At 45.6% G+C, this 24,601-nt stretch overlaps 1 protein-coding gene across 3 annotated transcripts; it reads left to right on the top strand.

Moving 5' to 3' along the window:
• The first annotated feature begins 5,896 nt into the window (after positions 1-5,896).
• Positions 5,897-23,054, top strand: PARP11 (poly(ADP-ribose) polymerase family member 11). Of its 3 annotated transcripts, none has more exons than XM_073567796.1 (8): positions 5,897-5,994; positions 8,695-8,809; positions 13,589-13,732; positions 14,241-14,361; positions 16,913-16,988; positions 18,512-18,715; positions 21,330-21,481; positions 22,415-23,054. In XM_073567796.1, the coding sequence occupies exons 2-8, from the start codon at positions 8,807-8,809 to the stop codon at positions 22,726-22,728; spliced, it is 1,014 nt and encodes a 337-aa protein (XP_073423897.1). In that variant the 5' UTR covers positions 5,897-5,994; positions 8,695-8,806; the 3' UTR covers positions 22,729-23,054. The 3 variants fall into 3 exon arrangements, with proteins under 3 accessions (XP_073423897.1, XP_073423899.1, XP_073423898.1); XM_073567798.1 differs by lacking the exon at positions 5,897-5,994 and adding an exon at positions 6,033-6,146; XM_073567797.1 differs by lacking the exon at positions 5,897-5,994 and adding an exon at positions 8,272-8,335.
• Positions 23,055-24,601: the final 1,547 nt, after the last annotated feature.

Raw genomic sequence — 24,601 nt, forward strand, 5'->3', positions numbered from 1 at the left:
TCACATATGAGTGAAGTGTCCATGTGATGAGTACTGGAAGCTGCAGCGCTGGATCCTGAGATTGCAGCTTCTGAATTCTCACAGCGCATGCACTGCACATAGGGATGGGCGAATCCTGAAATATTCGGAATCGCTAGGCTGTAACGAGTCCGACTTGGAAACTCGCTATTCGTTGCAAGTCTAGCGAGTCCAATGTTAATGAATGGGGATGTGAGTTTTGCAGCGATTCCTGTGCTGGAGAGAGAGAGAGAGAGAGAAAAAAAAAACAAAACTCCTAGCTAGTTTTTTCACAGTTTAATACAAGCAATCCTAGTTTCTTAGCGATTTTGTGTCCAGCTACTGACACAAAATCGCTAAGAAACTCTGCAAAAACTAGGATTGCCATTCATTTGCATTGGACTCGTTACTGTGCGAGTAATCGCTTGGAAACTCGCAGAGTACCGACTCCTGCGAGTCCCCTACTACTCGCAGAGTAACGAGTCCTAACGAGTAGATTCGCCCATCCCTAACTGCACACATTTAGGATTCTCCCGTACCGGTGGCAAGAGTACACGGTTATGTCAGTACAAGCATGTGATTTATATACTTCTGGCCACATTCCGACTAGACATGCCCGGCCTCGCTCCTTTCATTGAGTGAGGCCACACATGTTTAGTCAGTACATGACCGCATGTATGTAAATTACTGGCACGAGAGAATCCTAACAACGTTCAGTGAGCACTGTGAGAATTCAGAAGTCTGCAGTCACATAGAATGACTGCAGACTCCGTACAAACCTGGACAACCTCTTTACTGTTCCTAACAAATAAAAACATGAGAATAAGTCAGTGTCACAAATAATATTTACATCCAGGTACCTTATAGATGACGTCGTCTCTGGAGTCGTTCTCCTTTTCTTCTTCTTGTCCAGACCCCATGATGAGTTTTCTTATCCACAGTTGTCTCTGCAGACTTCCATCTTCTCCCATCTTCTGCAGCAAATCTCCACACGATGCCCTTAAAGATAGAAGTGTCATTATAATGCTCCCGAATAAAAATATCTGCAATATACTGCCACCTCACACTATTCCCTCCATCCTCATACTGTCTCATCTAACATCCCACCTGTTCACCATACTGTCTACTCATATATTTATCCCCTCACTCTCTATACTGTCTGCTCACACATACCCCCAACTCCCCATACTGTGACTGCACACATCCCATCACCTTCACTCCCCATACTGTGTCCACATACATGTTTCCTATCGCTACTCATACTGTGTCCACATACATTTACCCCTTTGCTCCCCATACTGTCTGCACCCATCCCCCCCACTCACCCCCATACGGTTTGCTCATACATACTCTTAATTTTGTGTCCTCAAATCCCCCCACACACATTAAATCCCCCCATCCCCACTCCAAAATCCCCCCACACACATTAAATCTCCCCATCCCCACTCCAAATCACCCACACACATTAAATCCCCCCATCCCCACTCCAAAATCCCCCCACACACATTAAATCCCCCCATACCCATGCCAATTCCCCCTACACATTAAGTACCCCCCATCCCCACTCTAAATCCCCTCACATTAAATAACCCCCCCATACCCTCTCTAAATCCCACACACACATAAAGTGCCCCCCATTCATTAAATAACCCCCCATCCCCACACCAATTCCCCTCACACAAAGTGCCCCCCCCTTAATCTTCGGTGGTTTCTTCAGCTCCAGAGTGGAGCACACTTACCACCAGCCTTCGCTCTAGGGTGCGGCGAGTGACGTCAGCAGCGTGATTACATGACCTGATCATGCTGTTGACGTCGCTCTGACCCGGCGGTCAGAGCTTCAATTGTACTGCCGTCTGTTTAGACGCCAGTACAATTGCTCCCTGGGAGCCGCCACGCGCAGCTTGTCTGCGCCAGCTGTCAGCTTGACAGCCGACACAGAGAACTGCCGACTCCCAGGCCGGAGGGCAGCAGAATGCAGCCGCCGGGGGGAGACAGTACGGACCGCAGCATTAGGCAGCCCAACTGCGCCCCCCTGCCGGCTGCGCCCGGGGCTCATGCCCCGGCTGCCCCCCCGGATACGCTTCTGATTGCTGCGGCGGTGTAAAGCACATGTGACAAGAAAGAAGAGCCGTGGATGCCGGCAGGTAGGAGGAGGTTCACATCTGCTGGCCACTGATCCACCCGCGTAGACCGGGTCCTGTGAATCGGTTCACATTATCCGTACTCCTTTGGTTATTGTTCACATCATGTTTTAGGTACACGTCCGTGGCTTTAGTATGAATGCCTGAAAAACAAGATGGAGGCGTATCCACCAATGAGGCCATTCACTTTAACGAAGAAGATGGAGTCACTTTATGATCGATCAGACCCAAGGGTGGGATTCAGGCGGTCCTCAAAGATTTGGCTGGAATCTATTTTTAAAATTGCAGACAGTTACCCGAACCGTCAGGAAGCAGTGCCCCGATCCGGTTCTGAGGGCATCCTTGGACGCACATTCAGTTGAAATATGTTACAGTCTACCGCAATAGTTAAAATAGCCGTCGGCCTAGCAGACGCTCGCAGCTGACGTCGGTGGCTTAGGATATCAATGTCATGCGCCGACCCGTCCACACCACCATAGAAGCAGGAAGAGGACGCTGCTGGATCTCAGACAGGTAATTTTCTTACTGGAGATGGCAATATGGGGGGCATAGGTGGACCAACCTGGATATAGGACATATGGGGACCAAGATGAGGGACATATTGGAACCTGTATAAGGGACATATAGTGACCAGGATGAGGGACATATTGGGACCTGGATATGGGACATATAGTGACCGGGATGAAGAACATATTGGGACCTGGATATGGAATATATGGTGACCAGGATGAGGGAGATATGGGGACCTAGATATGGGACATATGGGGATCAGGATAAAGGACATATTGGGACCTGTATAAGGGACATATAGTAACCAGGATGAGGGACATATTGGGACCTGGATATGGAATATATGGTGACCAGGATGAGGGAGATATGGGGACCTAGATATGGGACATATGATGACCAGGATAAGGGACATGTTGGGACCTGAATATGGAATATATGGTGACCAGGATGAGGGAGATATGGGGCCTAGGATGAGGTACATATGGCATGGGGATCTGGATAAGGAACATATGGGGACCGGGATGGATGACATATGAGGACCAGGATGAGAGACATCTGCGGACCAGGATGGGGACATTATTACAGGAAAGGGCCCAGGATTGGGACATTAAATAAAGGGGTCATAATTACTGTGGTGGTTATTAAGGACATAACCCCTGCTGCAATATGTTTTCCGTTTGAGGAGACTGTTTTCCATGGGGAAGGGGGACAAAAGGAAGGTCCTGTTACTGTGCAAGACAGCACTATGTGGCTTTTTTTTTCTTCATATGGTGCAGTGTAAAAGTCGGGGAAAAATTTAGCTGTGTGTTATTTTCTGCAGAGTCGAGTCCTGGCTGAAAGAGATGATAGCGCTGTGGTCTGCACTGGATGAAGAGGAAAAGTGAAGATCAATGACTTCAGCTAGAGACGTTAATGGTGAGGCACTGTATCAACTATACACTTCTATTATACGTTAAATACTGTTAGGGACGGCGGAACGCACTAAATATTAAATAATGGAAAGTGCGTTCGCCGCCCGGGGTCCACCGTGTAGAGGTGTTAAACTGCTGCTATATAATGGCAGATGCACAAGATGGCGGTATATCGCACACGGGTTGAACGTCACCCGGCGTGCACTGAGCATACTCTGTTAGCTTCACAGAGGCGCTTAAAGCATAAACATATATGCTGAGTTTGTTGGACTCACAGGTCTCAGAGAAATGCACGCACGGTATATGGTCACAGGAGCTGGGCCCAAGGCAGAGGGTCAGAGTCCGTCTAGACCTACCATGCGTGCGGCGTCACAACTGCGGACGCCAAGAGGAGCTGCAGACTGCAGCGCGGTGACAGACACTGCCGGTATTCGAGAATGCCCGGTAGCAGGCGCACTGGCGGATGCTAGCACTGTGGAGGATGCTTATTGTGGCCTGTAGCTTGTCACTGGCTGGCGCTGACTCTAAACCTAAGTCCCTATCCACACACGTAATATCAGAGGGAGGGGATCTTAATGAGTCATTCTCAGGTTCATGCATCCATCATCATTCACACAGTTAGCAACTAGAGTCTATACTAGCGCATGGCCGAGCGGCCATGTGAACCTTTTATAGCCGGGACCTTCCGGAAGCTTCCAGATCCCTGAGATGGACCAATCAGATCTGGAGAAGGACCTGGGCATGTGACTCCGGATCTCCAATGGGAGATCGTCTCATGAGCATGCCCAGTAGAGCGACGGAGGGACAGCCTCTGGATTGATTTTCTGCTGAGCAGCCTGCATTGCTATTGCTGGCCCAAAGGTGGCAGCAACAGCCAGACCCACAGAGCAGGTCTGGGCAGAGCATCTGGAATGACGGGGCTACTGAGCAATCTCCTCTGCGGTCGATAGAGAATGGGAGACCGCAGAATGTGAGGCTCTGGATTCCTGCTGTGCCGCTGCAGGAACCTGACGCCTAATAATATACTGTATGCAAGGCTCCTGTGTATAATGTCACCAGTGATCCCTGTATTACCTGTAGACTATACACTATGTACAGAGCTCTTGTGTATAATGTCACTGGTGATGATATTAGTATTGTGGTTTTTACTATTAATGATCAATATTGTAGTATTTGGTCACTATGTGGTGGTAATATATGGTCTGGTCACAGTGTGGTGGTATTTATCCCTTGTATATTGTATTACTCAGTCACTATGTGGTGGTATTTTGTGGTCTGGTCATGGTGTGGTGCTATTTGTCCCTTGTACAGAATGTGGTAATATTCAGTCACTGGAGCCATTGGCAACTATGTAATGTATCGCTACAAGTTCAGAATTCGGACAAGGTGGCATCAGTTTTTCTTGGACATGGAGGGAAAAAAAAGTTTCCTTACTTTCTACATTCAGCCTCATTTACACATCAGTATTTCAATGCTGAATCCCAGGAGTGTCTCCAAAACAAAAAAACAGGTGTCAATCTTTCAATTACAGTTATTCTCTGTAAATTTAAAGCCCCCGTTAAACACTGCGATATCGCTAGCAATATCGCTGTAAAGTCACCGATTTTGTGACGTAGCAGCGATATTGCTAGCGATATCGCTACATGTGATACTTACCTCCGACTGGCTCCCCCGCTGGTTATCGCTGGTCGTGCGAGAAGGTCCTGGACCATTTCTCGTCGGGCGCTTCCTGCGGCGCTTCCTGCTGTGACGATGAGCGATGCGTGTACGCGGGCGGGAGGACGTCAGGATCGCCGCGTCTGACAGGTAAGTAGCGACCCCCGACCCCTGCGATGTCACTGGTGAGATCTGCCTGTGTGGCAGCTCGCTAGCGACCACTTAGCGATGCACCAGCGATCCATATCGTTGTCGGGATCGCTGGTGCATCGCTATGTGTAACGGTACCCTAACTCCTGGCTTTGGCATAGAAACACTGATGCAAATATACTGACGTGTGAATGAGGCTTTAATCCGAAATTGGACACGTCTCGGTCCGAGAAAAAAATTGGACATGTGTGTGAATGTGACCTTAGGGAAGCACATTCTATACCATAAAAGATAAAGTAAAATCAATAGGTGCGATAATTATAACAAGTCCTCGTAAATATGGAAATAATACTCCATCATATCTACTATCACAAGGACATGGTGACTTTCCATCAATGCTCAGTTCAGATCTGTGATTTAAATAAAAAAAAAGGCTAAAGACTTGACAGCAAGTTTCATAAAAAAAAAAAAAAAAAAAAAAAAAAGGAACATGGCTCCTTTAAACTGAAAGCTTCCTCCCTGCAGTGATACATTGTATCACGTCACGTTCCATTCGCCCCGCCCACTTCGAATGTTTCATTTCCCAGACAGCTGAGCTGCTGAGACCAGGAAGCGAATGCAGAGAACAGGTAAGTGCAGGGGGGAAGAGGGGCTGTCAGGGTGACAGAGGGGCCCAGAAATACTGCAGGGATCATCCTGTGGCCCTGGCACCCTGGATACAGCTGGAGCTGGGCTTCTGGGTACAGAGCAGCTGTTATGTGGTCAGTGTAAACATCTGGAGGTAAGGGGGACAGTGCTTCTGTCTGGGGGGGCGGTAGATGTATAGGTATTGGGATTATACAGAAAGCCCTAAATATTGTCATGTTTTGCATAGTCTGGGAATGCTGAATCACACACACAGCGTTACAATAGAGGTGATCACCCAGCTTTCCCAGACTTTAAATGCGCACTATGGGGCTGTGGGTTTGCAGATTTTTCAAATAAGAGGCTGTGCACACAGGGTCTTTTTCCAGGTGGGCTAACTGCCACTGAGGACATTTCGGGAAGTGCCGGCGTATTTTTTTTTTTCTTGATCATTTGCCGAGCGCCTTTTCGATGTTTCAAACCACCGGCGGTTTTCTGTAGAGTTTTTCAAGCACTTTGGGGTGTCTTTTTTTTACTTCGTTTTTCCTTTCCTTTTTTTTTTTTTTTTTTAAACTATTCAAAAGTGAACAAAGTGCCAGTAGTTTTTATATAATATAAAATGTGCCAAAACGCTAGAAAAGACGCCTGCGCAGCTTTTGAGCCTTTCCGTTGACTTTAGCGGAAAATTTCTGAAAAATGGTCAGCTCCATTGTTATAACCATTTGGCTTTTTTAGAAACCTGAAGAGGTTAAAAGACGCTCCATAGACTCAACATATTCACAGCAAGATATATATATGTACACGTTCATTCTTTTGAAGGTTTAGGTAGTTTTTGGAGCCGAATCCACCTGAAAATGATCTCCTGTGCACATGCCCCAAGAGTTAAAGGGGTTGTCCGGTCTCAAGCTACAAGTCTGCAGTCACTCTGTGCGACTGCAGACTTGTGAATCCTCACATCGTGCGCTGTAAGGTTTTCTGGCGGTCTTGTAACTGCAAGTATGCAATATGCGTTCTCTCTGCCACATTCTCACTTGATGGGCGCAGCCTTGCTCAATGCAAGTGGAGTTAGCGAGGCCAAGAGCAGTTTAGTCATAATGTGACCGGGAGTAGGCAGATCGCATACTTGCTGTTACCTTATCGGAGAATCTGCGCAGTGTGAGGATTCACAAGTCTGCAGTGACATAACGTGGCTGCAGATTTGCAGCTTAAGACTGGAAAACCCCTTTAGGCTATGTGCACACGTACTTTTGAGAGCTGCGGATTTGTCCCCGCGGATTTGTAAAAAAAACGCAGGTCAAAAGTCCTGCGGTTTAGCCCTGCGGTTTCACACCTCATAATGGATAAGGTGTGAAACTGCAGCGGATCCCGCACAAAGAATTGACATGCTGTGGATTGTAACCCGCAGCATGTGCACAGTGTCACCATTGAAAACAATGGTACTGTACAACGCAGCAGAAATTGCTGCGGACCCGCAGGGCCAGAAACGCTGCGGATCCGCAGCAGAATCCGCAGCGTGTGCACATACCCTTACAGCAATCTGAAAGTTTGATGGGAGCCGTAGTGTGCCACTTAGGCTCTTGTGTAAATTGAGCGTTAGTGAGCATGTGTGACTATTGCTCCATTCATGCAGGGGACTTTGGGCCCCCCCCCCCCTGTTTTCAGGACCGGTGAGGGTCTAAGCAGCTGCGTCCCGACTGTAATCATACATTTTATCATCTACCCTTTGGATCGGTGATAGAGATTGCTTGTGACAAGGAGTTGTACATTTATGATATATAGATGACCTGTCCTCTGGTTGCCAGGGCAGATGATGATTGGGGTGCAGGTTCTTGATTTTGACATTTTTAAAGGGGTTCTGTAGGACTTTTTTTTTTGTTGTTGTTGCTAATAGTGCCAACTATCTGCCTGTTCTACCCAACGCCAGCTCAGTAGTCACGGACCGCTCCTGCCGGCGATTCAGCTGCTCTACAGAACAGCTCTTCTTCTTCCATGCTGCTCTGTCGACGGGGCGTGACTGCCAATGTCATGCTGATTGACAGCCTTATATCAATCACATGACTTTGAGTCACACCTTGTCAACAGAGTAGAGCGGAAGAGAAGATGGCAATTCAGCTGCTCCCGCTGACATCTCGGCAGACGTTTGACCTCTGTGTGCCGGCTGAAATCAGCGCTGGGCACAACAGGCAGGTAGATGGCAACTGCCTGTTAGTTAAAAAAATTAAACAATCCTGACTAACCCCTTCACCAAATTTCTCATGTTGATCTAGATACACCATATAAACGGAGGCCGCAGAGGAAAATTTCGCCTCTCCGTTGCGGAGATATCAAATCTTTGGCACCTAATGAGTTAAGTCCAAGTGGGTGTCATTAGATAATTTTCCCAGGGGTGCGAACTTCTGCTCCCTTTTGAGGCTGACCAATCATGAGCAGGCAGCAACATAGAAGTGCAGAAGGACCGGTGATGATGTCACCAAAATCGCATGACCCGAGTCCACAGGTCCTGCCAGCCGGAGTGTGCAGCCAAAATAAGCACTGGAGATACATTACGCAGCAGTGGGGAGCTATTCAGTCCAGTTAGGCAACATTTTGGGTGAACTAATTAACCCTTTATGGGACGGTATAGAAAGCAGCTATTCTGCCATTGTTTTTTTTGCGCGGTGATGTGTGAATAATATGTGTAATATTCCTCAATCTCTTCGTCCTAGGCCACTATTCTTCCATCTTAATGGCTGTGATCAGAACGTCCTGGAGTTGTCCTACAGAAGAAGACATAAGTAAACCGGAAGAGTTTTGATTGTCAAAGTATTAAGCAAAGAGATGGTGAATATTTGACTTTATTATGTACAGAATGCCTAAAAGTCATCTAAAGTATACTTAACAGTAAAAAATGGCCATTAAAGGGGTTGTCCTGTGAAGACGACCTCTTTTTGTCGAGACGATCGTCCGGCCATCATCTGATTATTGTGCGTTTGACTTCAGTGATTAATAGTTGTCCTCCAAGAAGACAGAGGAAATATAGCCCCAATTTATGACATCAATATTCTTTATTAGGGCAGGCAAAGAACATTAAGTGGCTCTCGCACTGTGCAGTAGCCGTCACTATGATGCAGAGACGAGAGTCAATTGAAAGGGCATTTTTTGGAGGACTCAACTTGCCCATTTTTTACATGCTCATAGGGGTCATGCAATACAACATTTCTCCATGGTGGGAGTGGTGAAGACCCTGTCATATGGGACTGTTGGGAAGAGACTTGCCCCTGTTCTGGTCCCTGTGGGAAACCAGGTTTAACCCTCCCAGGGTAAATGTTATTCTGGGCGTGGAACCCAAAGATCCTGAGTCAGGGATACCTGCTGTAGGGGTCGCCAACCTTGGGACACAGTGTAGCCCTGATAGGTTTCCCCTAGAGGTATTGGCAGGATAGGTCGAGGAGACCCCACCGATCCCCAAGCTGGAAGTGTCCCCTGGTACGTTTGGGACAGCTCAGCTCCATGATCCCACTCTGACTCTGGCACGGGAATGAGTATTTGAGGTAAATGGGGTGGCTTAGCAACCGGGTGCGGAAACGGTGTTCCCACATACGACGATCAACCAGGAGTTATTATACAGGGTTGATAAAATCCGGGATGAGGTGGTAGTACAGCTGGTTGTGCCCCATTACAACTGGGCAGTGCTCGAATTGGCTCACACCCATATGCTAGGAGGGCATTTGGGAGCCAAAAAGATGCAGGAGTGCATACTGCAGCAGTTTTTCTGGCCAGGTGTCTACTCTGAGGTCCAGAGGTACTGTGATATGTGTCTGGAGTGCCAACTAACTTCACCCACCGCGAACTACCAGAGTCCATTGGTGCCTTTGCCCTTTATAGAGGTACCTTTTGAGCGGATTGCGATGGATCTGGTAGGGCCAATAGTAAAATCCACCCAGGGCAACAAACACATACTAGTGGTTGTAGACTACGCCATCCGGTACCCGAGGCCATTCCGCTTTGGCGCACCTCAGCTAAGCTTACCGCCCGGGAGTTGTTTGCCATGTTCTGTCACCTTGGACTACCGAAGGCGATCCTCACTGATCAGGGGACTCCTTTCATGTCCAAGGAGACGAAGGAACTGCGCAGGCTCCATAAGATAAATAAAGCAGTTGCGCGCGTCGGTGTACCACCCCCAGACTGACGGGTTAGTGGAGCGCTTTAACAAAACCCTCAAGTCCGCTTAATTGTAAAGTGCTGCGGAATATGTTGGCGCTATATAAATAAAAATTATTATTATTATTATTATTAAGTCCATGCTTAAAAAGGTGGTTTCCAAGGACAGGAGGAATTGGGACATGTTATTGCACTATTTAATGTTTGCTATCCGCAAGGTGCCACAGGCATCCACGGGATTTTCACCCTTTGAGCTACTGTATGGCAGGCATCCTAGGGGTCTGCTGGACGTAGCCAAAGAGACATGGGAGCAGGAACCTATGCCACATAAGAGTATCATTGATCACGTGGCCAATATGCATGACTGAAATGCAGCTTTCAAGCCTATAGTAAAAGAGCATTTGGTGGATGCTCGGGCAGCGCAGGACTGCGTATATAACAAAAAGGCCACTGTCCGCTCCTTTAAAGTAGGAGATAGGGTGTCTGTTTTGGTGCCCACCACCTAAAGCAAACTAATGTCCAAGTGGCAAGGGCCATATGAAGTTTAGGGAAAAGTGGGGGAAGTAAACTACAGAGTTTACCAGCCTGGGAAAAGTAAACCCAAATAGTTGTATCACGTCAATCTGTTGAAAGCGTGAAAGAACCCATAGTATATCCTTACGGAAGGGACTCCAGATATCTCAACTGGGGGCCCTTCAATATTGGCCTGCACAGGGTCTGAGAGAGAGGTAAAGGTAGGAGACACCCTCTCGACATAGCAGCGGCTAGAGGAGTGGAAATTAGTACAAGAGAATACGGATGTATTCTCGGAACTACCCGGTCTTACCTCTGTCTTCCAGCAAGACATTGTCACCGAGCCTCACGTAAGGGTGCGAATTAAACCATACCGGGTGCCCGAGGTCCCGAAACAAAAAATTGCGAGTGAGGTAAAATAAATGCTTCAGCTGGGAGTAATTGAGGAGTCCTGGAGTGAATGGGCTAGTCCTATTGTACTGATCCCGAAGCTGGACGGGCCCTTATGGTAATGATTACGGTAAGGATTTCCGTAAGTTGAACGAAGTGTCGAAATTTGACCTTTATCCAATGCCCTGGGTGGATGAGCTGATCGAGCGACTGGGTCAGGCCCAGTACTTCACCATGCTCGATCTGACCAAGGGTTATTGGCTGGTGCCCCTTACGGAGTCGGCAAGTGAAAAGGCCTCCTTCATAACTCTGGAGGGTATGTATCACGATGTCATCTCTCCCTTTGGCCTGCATGGGGTCCCAGCCACGTTCCAGAGGCTGATGGACCCGTAGAAGCACTTTTTTTGCGCGAAACAGCCATCGTCCAGTGCGGCTCCTCTGGGGGCTCCCCTGCTTTGTTTTTTTTTTTGTAAACCACAATAATGAACATTGAGTGGGACGATGAGTGCTTTGCTTCTTCTTATACATTGGATTTGGACATATCCTTGGTCTTTTCATTAACCTCGTCACCCGTAAGTCCCTGGAGTCGGAGCTGTCTAATTATCCCGGAATAGTGCAGTTGTGCCGGTCACCTGTGCCTTCTTGCAGCATTTTTTAGTACTGACTTGCATACCCACTTGTCCAAGGTGCAACGGTAGTAGATTCACTCAGAGCCGCAGGCTTGAAGGCGAATCCCAAGAAATGTCTGATGGGGCTCGAGGAAGCGCGGTACTTGGGATACGTGATCGGCCGTGGGGATATCAAACCCCAAATTAATAAAATTGAGGCCATTCAGTATTGGCCCCAACCTGTCACCACCAAACAGGTGAGAGGAAACAGGTGAGAGCATTTCTCAGAATCATCGGGTATTACCGAAGATTTATTCCTAAATTTTTAGGGAGAACAACACCCCTAACAGATCTCGGTCATATTCAATGACACCCCCAGGCGTACCAATCCATGAAGTTGGTGCTGTGCGGACAGCTCGTCCTCATTAGTTCCAACTTCCAGAAATGCTTCATCGTGCCGTCAGATGGTTCTAACGTGGGCGTAGGAGCGGTCCTGTCTCAGGAGGTGAACGGAAAGGAACATCCAGTCACCTACCTAAGTAGCAAATTCACTCCGGCCGAGAAAAACTATAGCGTAGTGGAGAAGTGCCTCGCCATTAAGTGGGCATTGGAGTCCCTACGTTATTATTTACTCGGTCGACCGTTTCGTTTGGTGACCGATCATTCACCCTTGGTCTGGATGAAAAATGCCAAGGAGAGGAATGCTCAGGTCAACAGATGGTTTCTCTCTCTCTCTGCGGAACTTTAACTTGACCGTGAAATATCGGGTGGGAAAGTCACAGGGAAATGTGGATGCACTGTCACAGGCCCCCTGTATGGTAACAAATGTTCAACTCCACAAGTTTGAACAGAGGGGGGGGGGGGGTTATGTGAGAAGGATCATATGCGTGGGTCGATATGTATCCCCCAGGATGTGGATGGAGTCCTATTAGACCCGCTGGAGTACCTTGTGTCCACAGCAGTACGCCTGTGAGTCACAAGGCAAAATAGAAGTAAGTGTGGACGTGGTCAAGCTATTTGGCCAAGGCAGTATTGAGGAAAACCCATTAAAGGCTTTTATTTTTGGAGTGAACTACAAGATGGTAGTGGGGAAGTTCACTCATCTCGGACTGGGTCTTACAAGTGGCCCATGGCCACAGATTCCGGTTGAAAACCCTGCAGTAAAGTGTTTTGGGTGTCTTAGTTTGCAAGTAGCAGAGCAGGTGGCTCTGCAGCGTCCAGCCGTCGTGATGTAACACAGAACCAAGAGCAGCGAACGCTTGGCACTCCGTAGCATGATACGGTGGTGCAGTCGCCCTCGGCAACCATAATTGTTGTGATGCCGCGGCTGTGATCCAGAGGACACCGTGTGCTGTTCATAGTGTTAGTTGTTTTGGACATTAAACACATTTGCTGTGAACTTTCCTGTGGTCGCTGCCTACCTGTCACATTGCACCAACCCCGCTGCACTACAGGCCCTAAGGGAGAATTAATACGTATGCGCGATCACCTCCCCCTTCACTACTATGGGACAGTTAGTGCACATGCGTGATCACCTTGCTATTCATTTCTATGGACCTATGGGAGACTTGGTACGTATGTGCGACCCCCTTTCTTGTCACTTGTATTGGCCAATGGGAGAGTTAGTGCGCATGCTCGGACACCTCCCTGTTCACTCCTCTGGGTCAGTTAGTGAGTACATACAACTGCCTCTCTACTCACTTCTATGGGCCTACGGGAGAGTTTGTGCGCATGTGTGATCACAACTTGCGAAAATAAGATGGGCGAGGTGGTCAGTCGTGCGCACTACCGCTCCATTCATGCGCGGGCACCCGGCAGACCAACTCATTCATATTTACCTATACTCTGCATAGACAATAAATATTGATGGTGGGATAACCCCTTTAAATATTATTCCTAATTCATATTTTGGCTGCCATTAATAATAATGCTGTACAATTATTTCTAGTCTATGTTTCAGGTTGAATGTTTCCAACAAGCACCAAAAATGGGGGCAACGGTAGACGTCAATGTTCCCGAGGACATGGACGACTCGGAGACACAGTGGGGCTGGTTCTACCTGGCCGAATGTGGTAAATGGCATATGTTTGAGGTAGGGCAGCTTTATATATGTGATACCCAATCTTTTAGGGGTTTCCCTTTTAAATAAGTTTTCCAATAAAGTGTCCAATTAATATTATTCCTATAAATGAAATATGTGAATATATTATCAAGTGGTTTTCATCATTCTCTTGTTTTCCTTCATTATGTATCAAGTTTAAGGGAGGAAATTTCTTCTTGCAGAGAGTGCCAAGCTGGCGTAAGGAGACCATGCAATGCTCCTCTGGGAAGGAGGCTCATTAAAGTGTTGATTATTAACTTTCCTGGTTGCTACATCCAATAGGTGGCACCAGAAATCAAGTCCTCTTTCTTCTGAAGAGACTGTTTTCATATTTAAGTTTCCAGAGGAGCACCGCATGGCCTAAAAGTCTCCATATACCAGCTTGGCACTCCCCACAGCAGGGGGGGTGGCTCTGTTATAGGAGTTGGCCTATAGAATGCGCGATATCGGAGCAAGGTTACATTTAACTGGAAGGTTCTCCTCTCTTGGTGTCTCGCAGACGACGTCGTCTTCCTGCTGTTCGATAAGCAGCCAAGAAATAGAGCAGCACTACAAAGAGAATCCGCACGGTTCGGTCAACTTTAGGACCATGAAGTTTAATTACACATTAGACTTTATAGGTGAGCAGATTCTTAGCCTTTTCGTCTGTTTTTTTTTTTTTTTCATTATCTGCTGTATACTGATGGTGAACCAAGAGCGGGTGTGCCAAACCTGAGGTCCAAAAAAGAACTACGGGACGAATGTTATAAAAGTAACTTTATTAAACAAGCATGGCAAATGGTAGCACTACGTGCCTGGAGCAGAGGAGATCTACTGAAGTGGCTGAAGAGACGATAGTGTAGAGTGCGGGTAGAAAAGATAAACAAGCAGAGTGGCGATACCTGGGTGGTCCATGGATACAAGTGCAGTGCACACCCCGACGCGCGTTTCCGAATGTTTCCTTCAAGCCAGTATTCTGACACCTCTTTAGTCCCTTCAGTAGATCCCCCCCCCCTGCTCTATTTCATTGTACATACTGAATCTTCACTCCTTTACTCTTTTGGCCTCTTCTTTTGATTTTTTAGCATTTTCCGTTGTTGTTCATTTCCTAAGCCGACACTTCTTCTTTCCTCGTAGTGCTACCATTTACCGTGGTTGTTTGTTAAAGGTACTTTTATAACATTTGTCACGCACTTGTTTTTTGGACCTCCGGTTTGGCACTTCCTCCCTTGGTTCTTCCATGTTTTTCCAAATGGACCACCGTTCATCCACCTAACATATACATATCACTCATCCCACATCAGGGTCTACTTATAGTTTTAGAACAACTTGAGACCCTCAGGTTGGAGACCACTGCTCTATATGTCATGTTATTTCTATGACCAGTTGCATTTTAGCCACGTGAAGCTTCACCTTTTGGCTTTCACTGGCTATAAACCCTTAAAGGCAAAGTGTCATTTGAAAATTAACTCTTATATGTTAAATGTATTTTTTAAATATCTGTTTTGTGCGTTTTTTTCTTTTTTGTTTTTTTATTCCGACCTATGCTGAAGAAAAAAAAATCTGTAATTTTCCCATTGCCCACTTGCAATTGACTTGCAAAGGTCGTGGTGAAGGAGGAGGAGGCGAGCTGTAACCTCACCCATTGTGTATTCTGTGTTAACACCTCTATATACAGTAGATAACAGGATCCACCATTCACAATAGGTGGTCACAGCTCACCTCCTCCTGTACAATGACTGATAAGACCTCTATATACAGTAGATAACACAGGATCCACTATTCACAATGGATGATGTCACAGCTCACCTCCTCCTCCTGTACACCTCTACATACAGTAGATAACACAGGATCCACCATTCACAATGGGTGATGTCACAGCTCACCTGTACAATGAACGATAACGCCTCTGTATACAGTAGCTATTGCAGGATCCACCATTCACAATTTATTATTTATTCCATGGCGCTTTACATGTGAGGAGGGGTATATATAATACATACAAGTACAGTAACCTTAAACAATACAAGTCACGACTGGTACAGGATGAGAGAGGACCCTGCCCGTGAGGGCTCACAATCTACTAGGGACGGGTGAGGATACAGTAGGCGAGGGTAGAGCTGGTCGTGCAGCGGTTTGGTGGATCGGTGGTTACACAATAGGTGATGTCACAGCTCACCTCCTCCCCCTCTTGTACAATGACTTATTGCACCTCTATATACAGTAAGTACATTCACATTAGATGTCACAGCTCACCTCCTCCCCCTCTTGTACAATGACTGATAACACCTCTATATACAGTAGATAAAACAGGATCCACCCTTTCATATGCAGTACATATCAGTCATTGTAGGGGGAGGAGGTGAGCTGTGACATCACCTATTGTGAATGGTGGATCCTGTGTTATGAGACACTGTAAGCATGTCTGTACAGAACAAGAAGTATGAGTCTATGATAAAGGCCCCCATACACATTAATCTACCATCTGCCAAATTCGCTAATATTGGCGGGCACAGCAGTCTAATGTTTATGGCTGCCTCCCGATTTTTCCTTGGACAGAGGATGAGGATCCAGCATGTCCAATTTAAGACTGCCGATCGTTTTGTTCTCAGCGAGATCTGTTTGAGGGGTCTGGCAGTGGCTCTGCTCTCATAGAGAACACAGTATGTAGGAGGCATAGCTGACAGCCGAATGATTGTACAAACTTAGTGGCAGTTTGACTATTGCAAGATTTCTGTATTTAACTTCCCAATAAAATAACAAAAAAAAAAAGTTGGTAAAAATACTTTAACATATCGAGAACAATTAAGAAGTTAATACAATCACTTTATATTGACTATTGCGGGACCTTGCCTCTTTAAGAATCAGCAAATACATGTCTGTCCCCGTGATGAAGCTAGGCGAAACGTACATAGAGGGCGTTCCGCCACCACACGGCTGCTCACTCTTGGGGCAGCATGAATGAAATGGCAGATTCCTACTTATCCTATGTAACCCTTCAATGGCTTTTTTTTGCATAATTCTATGTATTTTTGCAATACTGATGGTAATTTAATGTAAATGTTCACTTTGTGTGTTTTTTTTTTTTTTTTTTTCTTTTCCTTCTAAAACCTCTGAATTATAAGGCCTAGGGTATGGGACTTTCTTTTTTTTTTTTTTTTTTGCTAATCCTTGTGTTGTTTCCTTGCGCAGGAATGAAACAGACCAACTTATTCACCGGGAAACAAAGGCCGGTAAAACGAGCCCCTTTTTCCATTTCAGCCTTTAGGTAATTGGTTGCATTTTCTTTAAAAAGTCACTTGCTGAATAGATTTTCCACCTACCCATTGGATACGTTATAAATGTATAATCGCTGGGGGCCCACCACTAAGACTTGCACCAAGCCAGGCAATGGAGGTCCTAAAGTCTCCGCAGTGTGCACAGGAGCTGTATACACAAAACTACAGGAGAATTTTATTCAAGACTCTTAGACAATCATTGCATTGGTTAGTTTTGGTGGAACATCCAAAAGTTGACTTAGATTTTATTTAAAGGAAATCTGACAGTAGGTTTTTTTTTTTTAACCTGAAAGCAGCATAATGTAGGGCAAGAGAGCCTGATTCCAGCAATGTGTTACTTGTTAGGCTGTGTGCTGTAGTTTCAATGCAATCAGTGTTTTATGAGCAGGAGATTATCACTGCCTGACTAGGTCTGACGTGCAGGCGAGTCCCGCTCGGCTGTGTAACCCCACCCTCACCACTGATTGGTAGCTTGCTGACACTGTACACAGGAAGCTGCCAATCAGGGGTGTGGGCAGGATTATAGAGAGCTCAGCATTCAGAGAACTGCAGAGAAAACAGGGATTTTATCAAAACTGCACCCAACAGCCCAGTAAGTGACACATCGCTGGAATCGGGCTCTCTGCCTCTACATCATGCTGCTCTCAGATTACATACAGAAATCTGCTGATGGATTTCCTTTGAGAAAAATGTGATGCTGTACCAGGAAATTATTATATATGCAGTTGTCTTAAAGAGAACCTTTGTGGTTTCCTGGTGTGTGTGTGTGTGTGTATATATATATATATATATATATATATATATATATATATATATATATATATATATATATATATATATATATATATATAATATTTTTTTTTTTTTTTTTTAGTTCCCTTCCAGGAACTATTTCTGAAATAAAATATTGAAATATTTCTTTGAGTATTCATGGTCAGTGGTGGTGACCTGTCCCCTTTAAGTATATTTATAGCTTCCCTTTATTTGTCTATAGACGTTCAGGCTATATCATATAGTCTTCTATCCTATAAGTGTAAATCTAATTTTAATAAAAATCACACAAGTTTTTTATATACACGCACTAGATATCTTATTGAGATACAAAACTACCCAAAAATAAGAAAAATAAAAAGGAAAAGTTAATGGTAAAAACAGGGGGAGGCTGATGAGCGACATCAAATAATGAAAATAAGAATGCAATACAAAGGACAGCCACCAGATGGCAGAATCCTACCAAGGAGTAATAACAACAAGTACTGTAAATATTAGTGTATATACAAAGTTAATTGCAATGCAATTCTGCGAATTAGATATAGAGATTTGGTGCAATGTAATGTACAAAAAATAAAATCAACAGTGAAAAAACAAAGATGCATTATAATCAGACATACCCCTCAAAAATTAATAATAAAAAATGTATGACCCCCAACATGCGCTTTGCCCTTACTTCATCTTTCTCTCCCTTATATACCATCGTTATGTCCATATTTTAGCTCATTTTTTTCTACCCTAGTTACATCTGCGACAACGGATCGATCCCTCTGCCGTCTCACTGGGAACACGTGAACAACTCCGAGCCCTATCAGCTCATCCCTTTAATCAAGTGTTGTAACGAGTACAATGAAGTAGCCAATCTGTTTGCGGAATCCATGGATAAGAACCGGATCGTAAATATTCTTAGGATACAAAACTTAGATTTATGGGAATTTTACTGCCGGTAAGCTTTGATATGGCAGAATCTTAAAGGAACAGTTTGGCTTTTAGCCAATTTAAAGGGGTGGTTTGAAATTAACACTGATTTAATCCTAAATGTCTATTTCATGTAATAATCAAATTACTTTTTTATATACCTTTAATTAAAAGTTACCTACCTCTCTGTTCTACTCTCTTTTTCTTTGCCAACTTCCTGTTTTGATGACCTTTCGTTTGACAGTCTCCAGTGCATGCTGGAATACTCAAACAAGATGACATCAGAGCAGAGGCCATGGTCACCACCTACCCCCAAAACTAAGCATGATCAGTGATATCCATTTCAGGGGTAGGCTAGTCCAGTGTCTATCAAGCATGAGCTATGAACCGGTTGTCAACTCCAATGTATGCAAAGTACGAGCTCCTTTGTCACTGTATGATATTCCTTTTCGATGCATAGTGACAGTGCGCTCTCTCACCGGCTCCAATGAGAAGAGTGCCCTGTCAGAGTGCATTGTAAGGAGAGAACTGCACCGCCTCCAAAAGCGACATCAATTTCTGAGGTGGGGCAGGTCTTTGCTTTTCCTTCCCGTCGGGTTATCTCTTTACAATACACACTGGCAGCACACTCTCTTACCGGCTATTCACTTCTCATTAGAGCCAGCGAGGAAGTGCACTGTCACTGTGCATTCAAACGAATACTGTATAGTGACAAGATCCTACTGAGCATATGTTAAAATTGACTACTGACACATGCTCAGTAAAGCAGGGACTAGCCCAACCCCTAAAATGGTGATCACTAATGACACTTCGTTTCAGGGTGGAGGCCAGAGGCTGCGGGACTAACCGTAGCCTCTGCCCCTGATGATGACTTGTTATCAGTATCCCAGCATGCACTGGGGGTTCTCCAAAAAAAAATAATTATCAAATGGTAAGTTGGTTAAAAAAAAAAAAAAAAAAAAGTTAGGGAGGGAACGGTAGGGATTTTTTAAATCAAAATGTACTAGTAAAGGAATTAGATTATTATATTAAACTAGCTGAAGAGCCCGGCGCTGCCCGGGCATAGTAACTAACTGTGGTTAGTTATAACAAATTATAATTATCCTCCATCCCATAGTCCCATGCCCATATACCCATCATACATCCTCCATCCCATAGTCCCATGCCCATATACCCATCACACATATCCTCCATCCCATAGTCGAGTGCCCATATACCCATCACGTATCCTCCATCCCATAGTCCCATGCCCATATATACCCATCACACATCCTCCATCCCACAGTCCCATGCCCATATACCCATCACACATATCCTCCATCCCATAGTCGAGTGCCCATATACCCATCACACATCCTCCATCCCATAGTCCCATGCCCATATACCCATCACACATATCCTCCATCCCATAGTCGAGTGCCCATATACCCATCACACATCCTCCATCCCATAGTCCCATGCCCATATATACCCATCACACATCCTCCATCCCACAGTCCCATGCCCATATATACCCATCACACATCCTCCATCCCACAGTCCCATGCCCATATACCCATCACACATCCTCCATCCCACAGTCCCATGCCCATATACCCATCACACATATCCTCCATCCCATAGTCCCATGCCCATATACCCATCATACATATCCGCCATCCCATAGTCCAGTGCCCATATACCCATCACACATCCTCCATCTCATAGTCCCGTGCCCATATACCCATCACACATATCCTCCATCCCATAGTCCCATGCCCATATACCCATCATACATATCCGCCATCCCATAGTCCCGTGCCCATATACCCATCACACATCCTCCATCCCATAGTCCCGTGCCCATATACCCATCACACATATCCTCCATCCCATAGTCCCGTGCCCATATACCCATCATACATATCCGCCATCCCATAGTCCAGTGCCCATATACCCATCACACATCCTCCATCTCATAGTCCCGTGCCCATATACCCATCACACATATCCTCCATCCCATAGTCCCATGCCCATATACCCATCATACATATCCGCCATCCCATAGTCCAGTGCCCATATACCCATCACACATATCCTCCATCCCATAGTCCCATGCCCATATACCCATCATACATATCCTCCATCCCATAGTCCAGTGCCCATATACCGATCACACATCCTCCATTTCATAGTCAACCATTATGACATCATAATGAGCGGCGCGGCTTGCAACCTATGATGACATCAGCGTCGCCATGGCAACCATTATGACATAATGAGGGGCGGGGCTTGTATGCACACACTGTTTCCCCATTATGTAGATAGGGGCACTATGACATCATAATGAGGGGCGGGGCTTGATGCGCACACACTTTTTCCCCCCATTATGTAGATGGGGCAAAATTGTTTGGTGAATTGGAACGTGCGGGGTTAAAATTTCGCCTCACAACATAGCTTAGGACGGTCTCGGGGTCCGGACGTGTGATTGTGCCAAATTTTGTGGCTGTAGCTGCGACGGTGCGGATGCCAATCCCGGACATACACACTTTGAGCTTTATATATTAGATTGATTTAATCCTGAATGTCGGTGTTCATTTCGGCCCACCCATTGACCCAATTTTCATATTCCTAAGATCTAACCATGTATGTGTTTCTTACAGAAAGAAATCTCAGCTGAAGAAGAAGAAGGGTCTGTCTGAGATTGCAGAAGAGATGCTGTTTCACGGGACTAGTAATGAATTTGTGAACGCCATTTGTATCCATAACTTTGACTGGAGGATTAATGGGATACATGGAGCCGTCTATGGGAAGGGTGAGAACTCTGCTCCTCACTGTCCCTCTCCAATTCTCTCCTTTTAATCCCTTTTGCCTCCCCCCCCCCCCATTGCTTTTATCCACCTTTTTATTATTTTTTTTAATATTGTCTTTGTTAGACCCTCCCCTGCTCATATAATGTGCTGTGTGCCCCACTCTCAGATCCTCTGTCTCGGCCCCTGCCTTATTCTTCTCCTTGCTCATTTTAAATATTTCAAGTTGTTCCCCGGTTACTTGTGTTGCTCTTTGGGTTCCCCTCTCCTTGACACCTGCCTGGGTCTGTCTTATAGTCCGAATGTAAGGTATCTTACCTGGGGGGCGGCAGTGGTGGAGCAGGTTCACAGGAGGCATGGTCCCTTCCTCAGGAAGCCGGCAGCAGCAGCATAAGTGGGGCAATGCTGTGGGCCCTGGGTGGGAGAAGTGGGTGCCCCAGCAGTGCGACGCTGTAGGCCCGGTGTTGGCGGTGAGGCAGAGCGGTGGGCGTTGCTTTTCCAGTGCTGCCTACGGCTTCAGGAAAATGGCCACATGCGCAGACTGGGACCTCGGCCCTGCCGTGATCTCAACCTGTGCAAGCTCCGCCTCCCGCGGCCATCTTCTTGAAGGCATTGGCTTTTTAATTCTAGTGTAAATGCCGCTGTTATTCTGAATCCGGCGATGTTTTTCTTGTGTTCCTGCGCCTCTCTGTCCTGAGATATGGCCTCCTCTTCCCCATATACGGTATTAATTTAGTCTTTTTAGTCAAGTGGGAGTGGTCATCAACTCTTTTTCTGTGGACCACACCTATTTGGCTAGAAAGACAAAATTTATATACACAGGGAAGATGGGGCCATATCTCAGGAACGGATAGGCGCAGGAACAAAAGGAAAACATTGCCGGATTCAGCAGAACAGCGACATTTACACCAAGTAATTTTATTTATTTTTCCTTTTAGGTACATACTTTGCGAAGAACGCATCCTTATCAAGCCAGTACTGTAAAAACACCGGAAAGCACGGGCCGATGCTCAAACTGCACGGAGTGACTTCGGACTGCTGTCAGTTCCTCTCGAAGAAATCTATGTTTTTAGCTCGAGTCCTCGTGGGCGAATACGCCATCGGAGACAGCAAATACATCCGACCGCCGTCCAAAGACGGCAGCCTGACTAACCTGTACGACAGCTGTGTGGACAATCCCTTCTCGCCGCTCATCTACGTCATATTTGACAGCAATCAGATCTACCCCGAATATCTCATTCAGTTTGATTGATACGTTGCTTCTTGTTTTTCTTTGAGTTCTATTATTTAAATGTTACTGTTGATGGGAGTCCGATAACCCTGCACCCCGATAGTCTGGCATTACCAACAAGCTTAGAGTGACAGACGAGGAGGATTTCATCATAGTTTCCCCCCCCCCCCCCAACAAAAAAAGTTCAGAAAGTTTTCTACTTTTAAATCTTCCGGTGCTTGAAGGTTCCGAAGGGATTTAAAGCGACAGTTGACAAATTCTCGTGATGCCGGATTATCAGAACTTTTTGCCTTTTGTGAAACTAATATAAAACCCGGTGGATATCTTCACCTACTTCAAATCCTGGACATTACCTGTATTGCGTGGGTTTCTATATACAATTTTTATTTTCATTTTTTTTTAAATTTATTTTATTTATTTATTTTTTATTGTGGCTGCTGTGCAGGTGAGTAACCTTTTATTTCTTTCACGTGCTTTCAGGCAGAAAGCTATTCTGCATCGTGTCCAAGGTAGGGAAGGAGCCTGGAGGATGATTATGTAGCAGAGAGGAGTGTGTGTAATTGTTTTTGATGTAACAGAGCTGATTTTTTTTTTTTTTTTGCATCTTGATGACCCATTTACTAATGGCTTTTTATTAAATTCCGAATCTTTAAGTACGAGTCCCCAATCGAGGACCCTCATGACAAAAAGGAAAAAAAAAAATCCTTCTGGAGGACCCAACGTGTATTCGTATATACTGATTTGAATGATCAGTGTGTAATTCCTAATTTTCCCTCTGGAGGCGCTGCAGGCAAATAGAACAGTTTCTAAATTCTCCTAGTGACTGCAGCTGACCGCTGGAGGTCTCAGTAGTAGGATACCCTGTGATTGGTTTATCAATAGGGCACCAGGGGCGTAGCTATAGGGGGTGCAGAATTTGCAGTCACTCTGGGCCCTTGTAATTCTTCGTCATAAAAGACATCAGTATTATACTAGGTGGGTGTCTTTGTACAAATTTTACATTGGGTCCAGTTACCTCTCTATAAGGCATCCCTCTAACCCAAAGGGATTGTCCAAAGCGGGGCAGTCACCCAAAAAATAGTATTTGATTGCAGTCCTATGTAAAACCACAGATTATGATATCGCCAATATCATAGGGATTATATATGGCACAGGATTAGCTCCAATTTTTCCAGATCAATTGTATTGGATAAATTGATGGGAGCAATTTTTCACTTATAGATTTATTAGTCATGCTGGATCTGGCAGCTAGAATAGAAAAAAATAAAAAAAACCTCCATTCTTTACACTGCTGGCTGCGCTCACAGGAGCGGGCTATGAAGAACTGTAGCAATAAGGTTTTATATTACTACGTTACATTGCTTTCTGTAAAATCCCTTTAATCCAAAATCTAGAAAAATGATTCTAGAAGGAAGCTGAAGGCTGAGCAGTGGTAATCTGTAAGGATTATTTTTTTACGGGAGTGTCCCTCGAAATGGGTGGGGCTCATGCAAATTAGCATTAAAAAGTGTTCAATTTCTCTGCAGCTCCCCCGCATGTGAATGGAGGAATTACACATTTTGTAATCGGTGGGCTGCCCGTGTTATGTATGGACGGATAGGAATTATCCTTTAATTCAGAAAAGGGGTATTCTAAATTGATCTCTTTAACCCCTTTGGAGACTTGTGGCACCAGTGCACGATGTCACCGTATGCAGCCACGGGTACCGGAGGTGTTACATAACCGACATCCGAGGTTGGAGCTGTCGGCTTTTGCAGTAGTTTGCCCTCTTAGGTGTAGCTGCCCGGCATTTAGGAGGTTAGGCACGAGGGTGGGATGCCAATAGATTATCATGGCAACCGGAGGTCCGCTGTAGACCCTTCTCTCTGACATGTTACTACCACTATGAAGCTCA

This window comes from Dendrobates tinctorius, unplaced genomic scaffold, assembly GCF_039654945.1.
Source record: "Dendrobates tinctorius isolate UK_male_01 unplaced genomic scaffold, ASM3965494v1 ptg000020l, whole genome shotgun sequence".
Taxonomy (NCBI): Eukaryota; Metazoa; Chordata; class Amphibia; order Anura; family Dendrobatidae; genus Dendrobates; species Dendrobates tinctorius.